Consider the following 13,875-nt stretch of genomic DNA (forward strand, 5'->3'; position numbering starts at 1 on the left):
TGAGTTATACTTCATAAGTCTGAGCAAAAACAAAACAAAAAAACCGCTGGCAGCATCAACTAGAGTTTGTAATGATACAAAAACTACAAATCCAGCATGAAACTCTACTGCCCCCCAGTGGTGCTCTGCATATACTATTCAAGCTAGACTAATGCATGTGACTCATAGTGGTTGTACATTAATACAAAAGTCACGGTTCGGATCGGGTCACGGATTTGAGTCACGGATCGGATTGTTTTTCGGATCAGCAAGAAAAAAAAGATAAATAGTACTTTGTCTTCATTTATTTTGTAAAACGACTTTCCCCATAAAAAAAATATATATATTCAAAATGTCTAATATAGCCGTTAAGGAATTAGGAACACACCATGAAATGTAATATGAGGCAGAAACATTCTTATTTTTACATTTTCCGTGTGTAAAATAACAAGGTATTCATAGCTTAAAATTGTGTTCCTATGATCTAAACAGCTGTTTGACAAAAGTGTTTAATAAAATAAATGAAGACAAAGTTTCATTTTTTTTTTATAATAATGAAAAGACATTAACGTGCAATTTAAGTCACATTAACATGGAGAGTGAATCACAAAGTAGCCTTGGTCCAGAATATTGAAAAATAATTAAAAGTAATTAGGTACCAGCTGTCAAACTCACCAGCCAGACATTCGTTGAAAATGCTAACAGCTAGCCGCTAGCCACTTACGTCGGAGAATTCTGCCATATCATACAATGACAGCGTAATTAATTAGCGGTTTCTTAGCGTCCTAAATTAGCCATTGATCATGAGTGGGGGATAGCGTTATGTTGTTCTTGGTCGCAACTACAATGTCAATCAATTACGATAATAAAACGTCTAAAAGGGAAGTCAAGCTAGCTTCAAAATAACTTCAAAATAAAAGTGACTAAGGCTATTTGCATTGCCGTTAATGTATTGCTGTATTTGGTCAACTTTATTTTGAAGTTACGTTGAGTATATGTTTAAGCTTCCTTGACATGTCAGAATGGTATCGACTGGGTATTCATTCTCAGGTGTTAATGAACAGCCAATTTAGTCACAACATACAATTACTTCTGCAGGCAATGAAATTTGCTAATTTATTGAGACAAGTCGATAATGGGAGTGCTGTAATTAATTTGTGGGAAAAAAGCTGATTCCTTTTAAGACTTCTGGGAAATCTTAAATTGTGAAGCAGATGGCCTTGAGTATAGATTAGGTTCTTTGTGCGTGCATAAATGTGTACCACACAGTAGTTTGCAAACAGTTCAATTTGACACATTTGATCAAATCACATTTAATCATAACATTGAATTAAATGAACTGCACACAATTTGAATAAAAGTATATATTTTTTTATGTGCATTACTTCTAAATTCCACATAAAACCATGGATCAAACATGTTCCTTCCTCCAAGTACAAGTAAGAAACAATCTAGCATTTCCAACAATTGATGATTTTGAGTGTCTCCCAGTTCAAAGCACTTTGTTGACGATAGACCCCAACTGGTCGATTTGGCACTCCACGACATCTCCTTTCTGAAAGACAGAACCGTTTTATGAGAACAGCACTTACTTTTTTTTTAAATTTTTATTCAGCCCGTGCCTAATTAAAATGCTGCGAGCGGTCTTGATGTATTTTTAAGTTGACATCTTTTAGGGGTTTGACAGAGGAAATCACCTTGAGGAAGACGGGCGGCTTTCTGAACAGCCCCACGCCAGGAGGAGTGCCTGTCAAGAACACGTCTCCAGGAGTTAATGCCACAAACCTAAAAAAGGCAAAGAGGCAAGTTAAGATACATTTTCCATACTATCACTTTCTGAGGTCAATATCACTGTGAAGAGCTTTTTGTGTAGCAGAATAACGAAACTGAGGATTTTCACAGATGCCAGTACAATAAGTCTCTTAAAATGTGTATGTACTATTTTTGTCACACTATATGTATACAAGTTTGCCAATTTTCCACATGTGAACTGCAGTGTGTGATAAAAATACATCAAAACGTTGTTGTTTTTTTGCATGGTTTTATTGTTTATTTATTTTAATTAATAGTTTATTCTATTTTCATAAATCAATTGCTGTCCACCCTGTCATTGAGGATGTAAATGCTCTTTTAAGAAACTGTTTTTAGTGACATTTTATTTCTTCAGTAAAGGCTGAAACAGTGGCTAGATGCAGAGTAAATATTTAACTCATTCACTGCCATTGACGGCTATAAACGTCAAAAATTCATTTGAACTATTTCTATTAGTCTAACTTTTTTTCCCCCACTTTTGTTAACAAGAGTATGAAAACCAAGGGGGAAACAATATTGTACATTTAGAACAGATATAAAATTTGTGATTAATGGTGAGTTAACTAGTGAAGTCATGCAATTATTTACAATTAAAAAATGTAATCGCCTGACGCCTCTAATTTTTAATAATCTTTTTTTTTTTTATCGCACCTGGCGATTACATTTTTTTATTGTAATTAATCGCATGACTTCAATAGTTAAGTCATGATTAATTACAAATTTTATATCTGTTCAAAATTTACAATATTTTTTTCTAGGTTTGTCAAAGTGGAATATCAATTGTAAAAATCTTGTATACTCTGCTGCCACCTACTGGCCGTTTTTGTAATAACTACCATTGCTTCAACCATTATTTTCAGTTCAGAGGCTGCACCAAAGCCTTCTGTGTGCTCTAGCATAAAAAAATTAACGTCTAATTGTTTTGGGGAGCATGGTAATATTTAAAATAGAACGTATTTACACGTTTTTGGGAGCAAATTAGTTAAAATCTTGCACAGACCTTTTCATGATTTTTGTCTTTTAATATATACCGTTCAGTGTTATTTATATCCAAGAATGGCAGTCTCACTTTGAAACCCAGGAAATGAGCGCCTCGGTCTTGAAGATCATCTGATCCGTATTGCTGCTCTGGACGGTGTCTCCATTGACCAGGCAACGAATTCCCAACTCGTGAGGATCTGGAGGTGATGTAATTTATATTTGAGGGAATTTTGACACGTTATTACTTAATAAGTCATCAAAGTCACACTTTCTAACAGTGTAGTGTATAGTTACTCAACATGTGATAGACAACGTCAAGGCAGGTATAAATAACTAAAGGCTGCATTGCGCTTACACCAGTAATAATATGTCACGTGGGCTCCCTCTAGTGGTATGCTAAAGAACCACCGCCTGATTACAATTCAGCTGTATTTAATTGTAAGTTTAAAACATTTGTGTTTAATCTCAAAGAAGTATTAGTTAAACATTTATATAGGTACAACTTTTACTTAGCGTTTATGTGCAATACATTTGAATTGAATCAAGTGCCACCCTGTCTTATTTAAGCATCGCGGCAACGTTCAAAAATATTTATTTTTAGTATTTGTTTACGATAATATCTATAATATAATAATAATAATATATGCATAAATAAATATAAATAATTTAATGTCTCATTTTTGATGACCATTTGCACCTATGTCAATGTTTATATTACGAGTCATGATAATGGTACAGCACTTGCAGAGCTAAGTATTTTTTCAGGTTCGTGTAGAACGTTAGCGAAACTTTGAACTCGGGTTCTACTTGTATTTAGGGAAAAAAACAGCTCTCTGTATATGTCACTGCACATGCAAATGTAAAATGAATACATGTGATAATCAAAACAGTATTAATATCTTTGCCATGATATATATATTATTTAAATAATATATATATATGTATGTGTATATATATATATATGTGTATGTATATATTTTTATAGAGCTCTTTTGAATAACATTTCATGACGCATTTCATGTTGACAGCATCTGCAGCATGAAATAAGTATAAGCAGAGCGTTTTTATTTATTGATTGACATTTTATTCTATTTATATCTGCATTTAATTTTAGATCTATTTTTTAATCTTGTTTTTTTATTGTTTTATTTACCTTGTTTTTATTTCCATAAATTTTTTGTATTTAATTTTTGAACAATATTTTTGTGTATTCATTTTTACTTTCACTTTTTTTTATTTTTGCCATTTTTGGTCCTCCATACCCATCTGGAGTGTAGGATGTGATGCGAGTAAACAGAGGAAGGCTGCTGATGTGCAAGTCACCTCTCACAGCATCCGTGGTCACTAATGCGGGGCCGAGGGGACAAAAGCTTTCAAACGTCTTTCCCAGCAGCCACTGCTTTCCATTGCGTTTCATCTGCCAGTCGCGCGCGCTGACGTCATTGGCTACCATGAAGCCCGCCACGTAGTTGAGGGCCTCTTCCTCCTGAACAGCGGGACACGTGGTGGCAGCTGTCAGGAGTTTAACCCGCCGCACGGCAACGATGCTGTGACGCTCACCTTGATGTGCTTTCCTCGCCGGCCAATCACAAACGCCAGCTCCACTTCCCAGTCTACCTCCTTTACACAGAAAGATAAAGCAAGTTAGTTTGGTGGTGCGTTGTGAAATTTGCTAATGCAAAATGCGTGTCCTGGTGCAAGGAACTCACCTGACTCTCGGGAGGAAGAATAATGTCATCGTATGGCCCCGTGATGGCGTTGGGGAACTTGCTGAAGATGATGGGCTCTTTAGGGATCGGGGCGTTCTGTTCCAGGCAGTGGTCGCGGTAGTTCAGACCCACACACACCACCTTCTCCGGGGCTAAAATGGGAGATAACAGCCTGACGTCCGAGCGCTTCAGCACACCCTGGCCAGATAAAAGCGCCCTAAAAAGAGGATGACGTTTTCATGTTGGATTTGTGATCAGAAGTCTGGCACGTGATACACGTTTGTGATACCTCCGTGCACAATCAAGACCTTCGTCTCCCAGCTCCAGAAGCCCTTTCATCGTGGAAGGCATGGAAGGGTCAAACGCCCTAAGGTCCACCACGTCGAGGCCTTCGTCCTGCTCCACTCCCACTCTGACACCTCCATCACCATGGCGATGGAACTGCACCAGACGCATGGGAACGTCACACAAGCCCCGCCGCTGCAGGGTCACTGAGTGTCTGGGGAAGAACAAACTGAGGATGCGCAAGGAACCAAGAGGAACTCTCATCTGTTGGCAACAAAATAAGTGCAACTGCTGTTGGTATAGTACATACAATTCCATGACTTGTCCACATTTGCGCTCAAACAATTATGTATTGGGAAAGTTGTATCAGAAAACGATGCTCAGTTTGTTTTTCTCAGTGCTTTGTTACAGCTCAACACCATTACAAACTGCATCCACAATAAAAACACATCTATGTGTTTATCTAAGTACTTATAGGGTCATGGGTGAACTGGAGTTCATCCATTCCCAGCTCATTTGGTGCATAAAGTGGCGCACAACCGAGACAGGTCGCCAGCCAATTACAGGGCAAAAATAGACAAACACAAATTTACACCCACATTCACACCGATTGATAAGTCTTCAGCGAACCCACCAGCATGCGAGTGAGTGCACATTGAAGACACTTCGTGCATACTGATTGAATTACTGATTCATTGTGCACTCATTGAATTTTCTGACAACAGTGTTTAAGAAGGGAAGAAGAAGAATCAGTTTCATCAAGGAAAACTCACGCATCATTATTGCAAGTCGTTTAGCTTCTATAGCAAAATTGTCTACCTGAAGCTCCAGCAGTGTCTGGTCTACTCATTTCATTTCAGAAATGTAATATATAAAAGGGCCAGTCAACTATTTAGTGCCCTTTGCACAGCCTCTGGTTAATAATACAGATACTCACCTCTGCTCGTGCGCCCAGAGCTCTACTCGTCTAGTCTACTTTGACAACTTCCGCTTAGCGTCTGTGGCTTATATTTACATTCATTCGTGTAACTCCCTACTATTGGTACTAAAAATGCTGAAATAAAACACATTCATGGAAACAAGCACATGTATCGGATAGAAACAAAGTATTGATTTTTTTTTTTTAAAGGTTGCTTTTACGCTTCGTTTGATTGAAAACTACAATTCCCATCGGGCAAAGGAACGCGTCATTCAATGCTGACAGAATTTTTCTACATGAACAAAACAGAGTGAAAAGCTAATTTATCGTCAAAAACACTAGTATAACGTACGCGTTATTGTAATTCATCTGCTTTTATAGGCACAAACTAGATATCACTAAGCTAAATGGTTAAATAAGCGCGAGGTATAAACAAAATTGCGAAAATCCTACTTTTTGAATGTACATTAAGGCAACGTGTGCTCGGATCATGTGACCATAGGCAGGCTCCATTGTCACCAGCGATCAGCAGTCGGTCTTCCCCTTTCTACTTCTCTCGCTAGACGACGAAGGAGGACCAATAATGTGCACTAGGTGAGGACTGCTAACCATGAAAACCTTTGCATTTGTTTTTGTTTTAACAGTTGGGCTGCAACTGGGAGCGAACCAATCTACAAAGTTCAATTTATAACTAGAAACTCTAACGTTTGTTTCTGTGGGACTTGTATTATTATTGTACTGCCAGATAGCATTAAATTAAGGATAATCATAACTGCCATGCGATGTAAACTCTTGTTGTTTTATTGTTTATTAATTATTACATTTTCCATGTTTCAATTTCAATCCATTCTGCTTTGCTTTCACTTTGATGTCGCGCATCTTAGGTTTTATTCAAGTTTCTTTATGTGTAAGTTTCGTTATGTGTCATTATGTGTAAGTTTCGTTATGTGTCAAAAGGTCCTGCAAATGTCTGCTTGACCTTTTTTTTTCCTGAAGCTGACTTGTCTCTACAAAAAGTGCACGTCAAGGCATGATCAAGGTTTAGAGATAAGAATTGAATGGTCAAAGGTCCCTCTACACTTTGAGCACTCTTATCACTGTTGTCCGGCATCTTCGAATCTCATCTTTTTAAAGCAAAGGTGTCTGTCTGACAAATTGTAATAACGTCATGTTTAATTACTTTTATTTAATTCTGGTAGCATGCAGCCCATTGAGTGGACCACTGACCTCAAGGACCAGAAGTGAGTACCAGAAGAAAGGGCACACATCCTCTTTTTGTTGTTGTTCTTGGTTTGTATATCCTGTGGAGACTGACTTTTTGTTAATTATACTTTTTTTTTTGCACATGCAGATTTGATGGCGTTGTCTTGGTGACCCAGAGCCATGATGATTTACCCTCCAAACTTGAGTGTCTGAAAGCCCCCCTGCAGGACTACAACAATGTAAATTGGTGACCCATACCTATTATAAGCATAAAACAGGATAATTGTGATTAAAGTGTGGAGATTTGACAAATATATGTAGCTATGTAGGCGCCCTTTTATTTAGAATACGTCAATTTCCAAGGCAATGAATACTATATGTTTGGCGATCACAGCCCAATAGAGCATCCTTGAAAAATATAAAAGAACAATGTGCCCTTTGATGTCAATAATAATAATTTGGCAATCTATCTTTCAAGTGCTTTTATGTGAATCCTGTGTTTTTAGCGTGTCCACATTTCAATTATATATATATTTTTTATACAAACTAAAGCCTTTTGGCGTATGGTTTTATTGTTTGCGATTTCCTTCAAATGTCTATGACATAAAGGGTCCAGGTCTATTTCCTGTCCTATTAACCAGAACATATAGGCTTTTATATCAATAAACACTAGGCCCAAAAATGTTCCCCCATTTCGACAAAGTGAAGATTATATCTTAACAATAGACTATACTTCACTAAACCTTTGGTTTTTGTAACAATATATTGTGTAAAAGTGCATATGATGAGGGCTAAGTGTCATAATAAAATCACTTAACAGGTGGACAGAGGGCTGGGGGAAGAAGTGGTGGTCCTGAAGGTCCCGGGTCTCCCTGGCAACCGATTAGTGTTTTCCGCTACCGGCCCCATCAACCGGGATTACGATGATGTCAGACGCTTCAGCGACGCGGCTGTCAATGCTGTTAAGCGGTCAGTATGCATTCAAGCCAGAGAGATCCTTTTTTTTAAATAAAAACATTTATAAAATATTATTATTACTCACACTTTGTCATTTCAGGGCCTTTTTTTTAATTATTATTTTATTTATATTTTTTTGCATTTCTCACACTTGTGTCATTTCAGGGCTTTAAAAATTGTTTTATTTTTTTTTTTTACAAATATCACCCCCACCCCCTCATTTCTCACACTGTCATTTCAGGGCCTTTTTTTAAATTATTATTTTATTAATATTTGTTTGCATTTCTCACGCTTGTGTCATTTCAGGTCTTAAAAAACAACATTTTGTTTTCCATTTCTCACGCTAGTGTCATTTCAGGGCCTTTAAAAAAAAACATTTAATTTTTTACTTTTCTTTTTTACATTTCTCACGCTTGTCATTTTAGAGCCTTTAAAAAATATATATTAAATTTTTTTTTTTCATTTCTCCCGCTTGTGTCATTTCAGGGCCTTTAAAAATAAACTTTTTCTTCTTTCTTTTTTTTCCCCATTTCTCACGCTTGTGTCATTTCAGGGCCTTGAAAGCAGGGATGCAACGTCCCCTGCTGGTCTGCCCTCAGCACAAAGTCTACAAGAACAGCACACTGGTGGCTGCGCTGGGTGCTCTTCATGCACTCTACATGGTAAGATGAAAACACTGCTGCTTTGGATGCTGTATATAGTGGTACCTTGAGATACGAGTGACACAACCTCTGTGTTTTACATTCCAAATATAAAATGGGTTTTGCCTAATTCTTAACTCATTCACTGCCGTTGACGGCTATAGACGTAGAAATAGAAATAGTTCACATGAATTTTTGACGTCTATAGTCGTCAATGGCAGTGAATAAGTTAACGTTTTCTTTCATTAATGCAAATTCTGCCAGGATATGCATTTTTTTTACGCTGGCATTTGTGAGTTACATACACACCGCTAAATAGTACTAAAGTGTGTGTGTGTCCCCGTTATAGCCTCTGGAAGTGAGGGAGGCAAACATAAAATCATCCAACTACAAAGTGTGCGTGCTGGGTCTCTGGGTGACTCACGAGAGCGAAGGGCCAAGGCTCGTGGATTGGGCTGGTGCTCTAGAAAGTGGAAGGTACGATCAAATTGTTTCTTATTTCACCTCATTCTGTCATAATTGTGCCCTAATTCGGTCCTTCACTCGGAATTCCCGTCTCTTAGGCTGGCATGCCGCGATATCGGCGGCTCCGATCCTGAGCGAATGGCCGCCCCCCGCGTGGCTGAGTACGTTGTGGAACTCTTCAAGAACAGCCCCGTGCAGGTAGTCATGCCAAGAACGCATTCTATATTGTGGAAAGGCACATTAGTGCATTTTAGTCTGCGTTTAAGGGAATTTGCATAGTTTGTGGATTTTATTTTGTTTTCCAACCTATCGTGTTTTCAGAAAATCTCATTTCTTCACTGTTTTTGTGCCAAAGCGATTGAAGTTTTACTTTGGCGCCATCTACTGGAATACTGGTGTTAAGTTTAGACATCTTTTTTTTTCAACTGCGACTTGATCTTTGTCCTCCACAAATAGTGGCCGTTCACTGTATTGTTTCCGAAAAAAACAACAACATTTTGTTTATATCTATGTACAATATGCCTGTGTCGTATACTGACAGGCAGAACAATTAAAGTTCTGTTTCATGACGACCACCTATCATCATTACTTCATTTCATATGCTATTTGACATTTTTGTTCGTGCTTTGTTGTGAGATTTTGAGATACCCTGACATATCCAACATGTGTGTTCCACTTTAGGCTGAAGTGATAAGTGACGTGAAGCTTCTGGAGAGGGAGTACCCCTGCCTGGCTGCTGTCAACCGCTGTGCCAACAGTGAGAGCGCATCTTGTTGTTAGCATGCGCTTTTGTAGCGCACCCATTCATGGTTCCCGCCGAGGTTATTTTAGAAAACTAATGAAATAAAAATGAAAATGCTTTTAAAAAGAAACAAAAACTAACTAATAAAGAAAATGTCAGTTTTAGTCTTTGGTAATTAACTCATTCACTGCCATAAATTAATTTTTATAAAATCATTAAAAAATTAGGGGCAAGAGGCGGTTAAAATTTGTAATTGTAATTAATCGCATGACTTCACTAGTTAACTCACGATTAATCACAAATGTTATCGGTTCTAAATGTACGATAATAAAATTCTAGGTTTTCATATTCTTGTTAATAAAAGTGGGGGGAAAATGTTAAATATAAATAGTTAAAATGAAATGTTGACGTTTATAGTCGTCAATGGCAGTGAATTTAAAAAGAAAAAGACAAGATAAAAAATTTGGGGCGCCTGGCGATTAAAGTTTTTCATTGCATGACTTCACTAGTTAACTCGCAATTAATCACAAATTTCATATCTATTCTAAATGTACAAAAAAAAATCTAGGTTTTCATACTCTTGTTAACATAAGTGGGGAAAACATTTTAAATAGAAATAGTTCAAATGAAATGTTGACGTTTATAGCCGTCAATGGCAGTGAATGAATAAAAAAATAAAAGTACTCTTGTTAACTAAAGTGAAAAAAAATGTTAAACTAATCAAAATAGTTACAATGAATTGTTGACGTTTATAGCCGTCAATGGCAGTGAATGAGTTCATTTAATGGCTGAGCCTTTGTTTATGATTTTAAGTAGATGTATTTTTATATACTAACCGAAATAAGGATGTTTGAAAGTGTGTCACGCAAAAGTGACGTCGTCTAGCAGCAGCCAATAGAAAAACACCTTCAGATGATGTCGCTCCCAGGCGACAATTTTTCATGCTTGACTTTTGGCTCCAATGGCTCGGCTTGCTTGCTTTTTAATTTAACTCAACCGAAACGCAATGCTAGGTAAGAAAAAAGTACATACTGAAGCTAACTAAAACTAAGCGTTTTTTTAAATCACTAAAACTAATAAAACAAAATCAAAACTAACTCAAATGAAAATTCCAAAACTATCCCTCCTCATGCAGGTGTACCGCGTCACCAGGCCAGAGTCATCAAGTTGCAATACTGCGGCGAGGGACCTATTCAGAAGACGCTCATGCTGGTGGGCAAGGTGAGAAGTGCCCAAGCAGTTTGATCCCTCCCAGGTCAAAGTTAAAATGTCTGTTCACACTAAAAGCATTTAACAAAAACTACATACGAGTGTGAGTCTTCAATGAAACTCGCATGCAAAAAAAAAAAAAAAGTACAGTAGAAGACATTTCATCTGTAATCCAAACGGTTTCTCCAGTTCTAAATATTAGCTAGGAATTTTAGGGCTAAAAGCGACATCTGTGTTGATTGGCATACAGGGCATCACCTACGACACGGGCGGAGCAGACATCAAAGCTGGCGGTTTCATGGCAGGGATGCATCGAGACAAATGTGGTGCTGCTGCTGTTGCAGGCTTCTTCCAGGTGAGCTGAAATGAGACAAACACTGACAGTCTGGAAAGAATGAAAAAGCATGAATGGTGAGCCGCTAGTAGGCAGAGGTTCACTGTACAAATACAGTATGTATGTGCTAAATGCTACTAATAGCATTTTTTTGTTGTAGATTTTGGCGAAGCTGAAACCCAAAAACCTGAAGGTTGTTGGTTCCATGGCAATGGTGCGCAACAGCGTGGGGTCAGGTCAGTGACAGTTTATGATAGTACTGAATGTAAGATGGTGGCCAATTATGAAATAAAGCCCGCGTGTTTGTGTTTCAGATTGCTACGTGGCAGACGAGCTGGTGGTTTCTCGCGCGGGCCGCCGAGTCCGAGTGGGCAACACAGACGCCGAGGGGCGCATGGTGATGGTTGACCTGCTTTGTGAGATGAAGGAGAAGGTCAGAATTTGAGGATTTTGCAATCAAAGTTAGCAAAGACCCGAGTGGCAGATTTTTCTAAAAGCGGTGGTGTTCATCTATTTGACGCTATTTGCGTCATCCTCACACAGGCGGCGCGTGAGACGAACCCTCAGTTGTTTACAATCGCCACTCTGACCGGCCACGCCATCAGAGCCATGGGACCGAACTACTCTGTAAGTGCTGACTCCATGAATAATGGATGTCACTGTGATATTTTAGTTGAGGTTTTTATTTTTTATTTTTTTATTTTTTTATTTTTTTTCCCCTGCAGATAATCATGGATAATGGACCGGCCCATCGCGCTGGAAATGCAGCTCAGTGGCAAAAAGGTGACACTAAATTGATTCTATGGTTGCAACATTGTGGGAACTTTGGGAACTCATTCACTGCCATTGACGGCTATAGACGCCAAAAATTAATTCAGAACTATTTGTAGTTTAACATTTTTTCCCACTCTTGTTAACAAAAGTATAAAAACCTAGATTTTTTTTTTTATTGGAACAGATATAAAATGTTGGATTAATTGTGAGTTAACTAGTGAAGTCATGCGATTAATTATGTTTAAAAATTAATATTAAACATTTTTAATATTATTTTCTTTAAAAAAGACATTATTAAAAATGAATGTAATTTTTTATTTTTTTTTTAAAGAAAAGCTTATTAAAAATTAGGGGCATCAGGTGATTAAAATTTGTAATCGTAATGAATCGCATGACTTTACTAGTTAACTCACGATTAATCACACATTTTATATCTGTTCGAAATGTACCAAAAAAATTCTAGGTTTTCATACTCTTGTTAACAAATGAATTTTTGACGTCTATAGCGTCAATGGCAGTGAATGAGTTAATAGGAATACAATGGGAATTTGCCATATAGTGTTTTTGCATAATCATGACTAAAGCAAGCGGATTTCATGCGATGACAGTTGAATATAAATAGTCCATTGAATAAAAAAATTATAAATTTACTTAGAAATAAATCTGTTAAATTCACGCTTTTTAAATTGTATTGTTGTGCCTATATGACAAAAACAAAACATTAATTTATGCTTTAACAACTGGAATCCGAAATCCCCCATCTTAACTTCCCATAAACAAATTTACCAGAATTTTTCTATAACTTTGCAACCCTAATTAACTAATATTTCTCACAACAAATACTTTATTTGTGTCCATGTCCCACCATCATGCAGCTGGAGAGGTGCTGGGCGACCTGTTCGAAGTGTCCAGCATCAGGAGGGAGGACTACGAGTTCCACAAGGGTAAATCCGAGTACGAGGATATCCTCCAGTGCAACAACTTGCCCTCCTCTGCGACCCCTCGAGGACATCAGACCCCAGCGGCCTTCCTCATCATGGCGTCGGGCCTGCACAAGGTCGTCGCAATGAGAAATAACTTGCTCCAAGTCTCCCGAGATGTCTCCTCCAGATCGTCAAATCAACTGTTGTCTTTGTTCTGACGCAGCATGGTGTGGATTCGGAGGCGCCTCTGCCGTACTCCCACATCGACATCGCTGGCTCCAGCGGCCCCTTCCCTGGCGTGCCAACGGGAGCCCCCATCCTCGCCATGGCAACCAACTACTTCCTGTCCGACCTCTGAGCGGCCAGTTTGAAATGCAGCTGATCAAGTGGCACAAAAGGGAGAAAAAGCTGTGTTTAAAAATACCATCGTTGTACGTGTGCGGAGGCGTATGCCCAGCATTTCCCATTGATCAATAAATATTCATTGGTCATTGAATTTTCAGGAGTGGTGGTGATGTAGCGTTTTACTCTTGACACCCATGGGTCTGGTTTCCACGCATGGACAGTGCGAGTCTGAATGATTATCTCATTCACTGCCATTGACGGCTATAGACGTCAAAAATTCATTTGAACTATTTGTATTAGTTTAACATTTTTTCCCCCACTTTTGTTAACAAGTGTGAAAACCTAGAATTGTTTTATTGTACATTTAAACAGATATAAAATGTGTGATTAATCATGAGTTAACTAGTAAAGTCATGTGATTAATTAAAAAAAATCTAATTAATCACATGACTTCAATAATTAACTCACGATTAATCAAAAAATGTTTTATCTGTACTAAATGTACAATATTTAAGGTTTTCATACTCTTATTACCAAAAGTGGAAAACGAATAGAAATAGTTCAAATGAATTTTTGACGTCTATAGCTGTCAATGAC

The 13,875-nt window shown here is 37.8% G+C and overlaps 3 protein-coding genes across 8 annotated transcripts in view; 2 read left to right on the forward strand and 1 right to left on the reverse strand.

Moving 5' to 3' along the window:
• Nucleotides 1-2,870, forward strand: part of gpat2 (glycerol-3-phosphate acyltransferase 2, mitochondrial) — an 85,850-nt gene extending 82,980 nt beyond the window's left edge. Inside the window, exons 25-26 of one of the 3 annotated variants that reach the window (XR_015094827.1) lie at nt 1,656-1,781; nt 2,855-2,870. Coding sequence is in view for 1 of the 3 variants with exons in the window: in XM_086075869.1 (XP_085931995.1) it covers nt 1,642-1,645 (4 nt within the window). In the remaining 2 variants the exon portion in view is untranslated. Of the gene's footprint in view, nt 1-1,641; nt 1,782-2,854 lie in introns of those variants that run through there. The other 2 variants (XR_015094828.1, XM_086075869.1) reach the window with 2 other exon arrangements.
• Nucleotides 1,335-5,869, reverse strand: fahd2a (fumarylacetoacetate hydrolase domain containing 2A). Of its 4 annotated transcripts, none has more exons than XM_086075871.1 (8): nt 5,704-5,869; nt 4,771-5,030; nt 4,482-4,698; nt 4,333-4,392; nt 4,096-4,258; nt 2,861-2,969; nt 1,677-1,764; nt 1,335-1,534 (listed from the first exon to the last, which is right to left on the reverse strand). In XM_086075871.1, exons 2-8 carry the CDS (start codon nt 5,028-5,030, stop codon nt 1,472-1,474), a joined length of 960 nt encoding a protein of 319 aa, XP_085931997.1. In that variant the 5' UTR covers nt 5,704-5,869; the 3' UTR covers nt 1,335-1,471. The 4 variants fall into 4 exon arrangements, with proteins under 4 accessions (XP_085931997.1, XP_085931999.1, XP_085932000.1 ...); XM_086075873.1 differs by having other exon boundaries at nt 4,771-4,980; nt 5,704-5,851; XM_086075874.1 differs by lacking the exon at nt 5,704-5,869 and adding an exon at nt 5,586-5,701 and having other exon boundaries at nt 4,771-4,980.
• A 324-nt stretch (nt 5,870-6,193) lies between these two features.
• On the forward strand, nt 6,194-13,429 carry LOC147173643 (putative aminopeptidase W07G4.4). The gene is made up of 16 exons (XM_086075870.1): nt 6,194-6,279; nt 6,885-6,926; nt 7,037-7,127; nt 7,709-7,857; nt 8,399-8,507; nt 8,836-8,963; nt 9,050-9,149; nt 9,633-9,708; nt 10,829-10,914; nt 11,153-11,257; nt 11,397-11,472; nt 11,551-11,669; nt 11,780-11,863; nt 11,962-12,019; nt 12,886-13,067; nt 13,157-13,429. The coding sequence occupies exons 1-16, from the start codon at nt 6,269-6,271 to the stop codon at nt 13,289-13,291; spliced, it is 1,551 nt and encodes a 516-aa protein (XP_085931996.1). The 5' UTR covers nt 6,194-6,268; the 3' UTR covers nt 13,292-13,429.
• The last annotated feature ends 446 nt before the right edge of the window (nt 13,430-13,875 follow it).

Source organism: Leptonotus elevatus, chromosome 5 (genome assembly GCF_054856555.1).
Source record: "Leptonotus elevatus isolate MCC_2025b chromosome 5, RoL_Lele_1.0, whole genome shotgun sequence".
In the NCBI taxonomy this organism is placed as follows: Eukaryota; Metazoa; Chordata; class Actinopteri; order Syngnathiformes; family Syngnathidae; genus Leptonotus; species Leptonotus elevatus.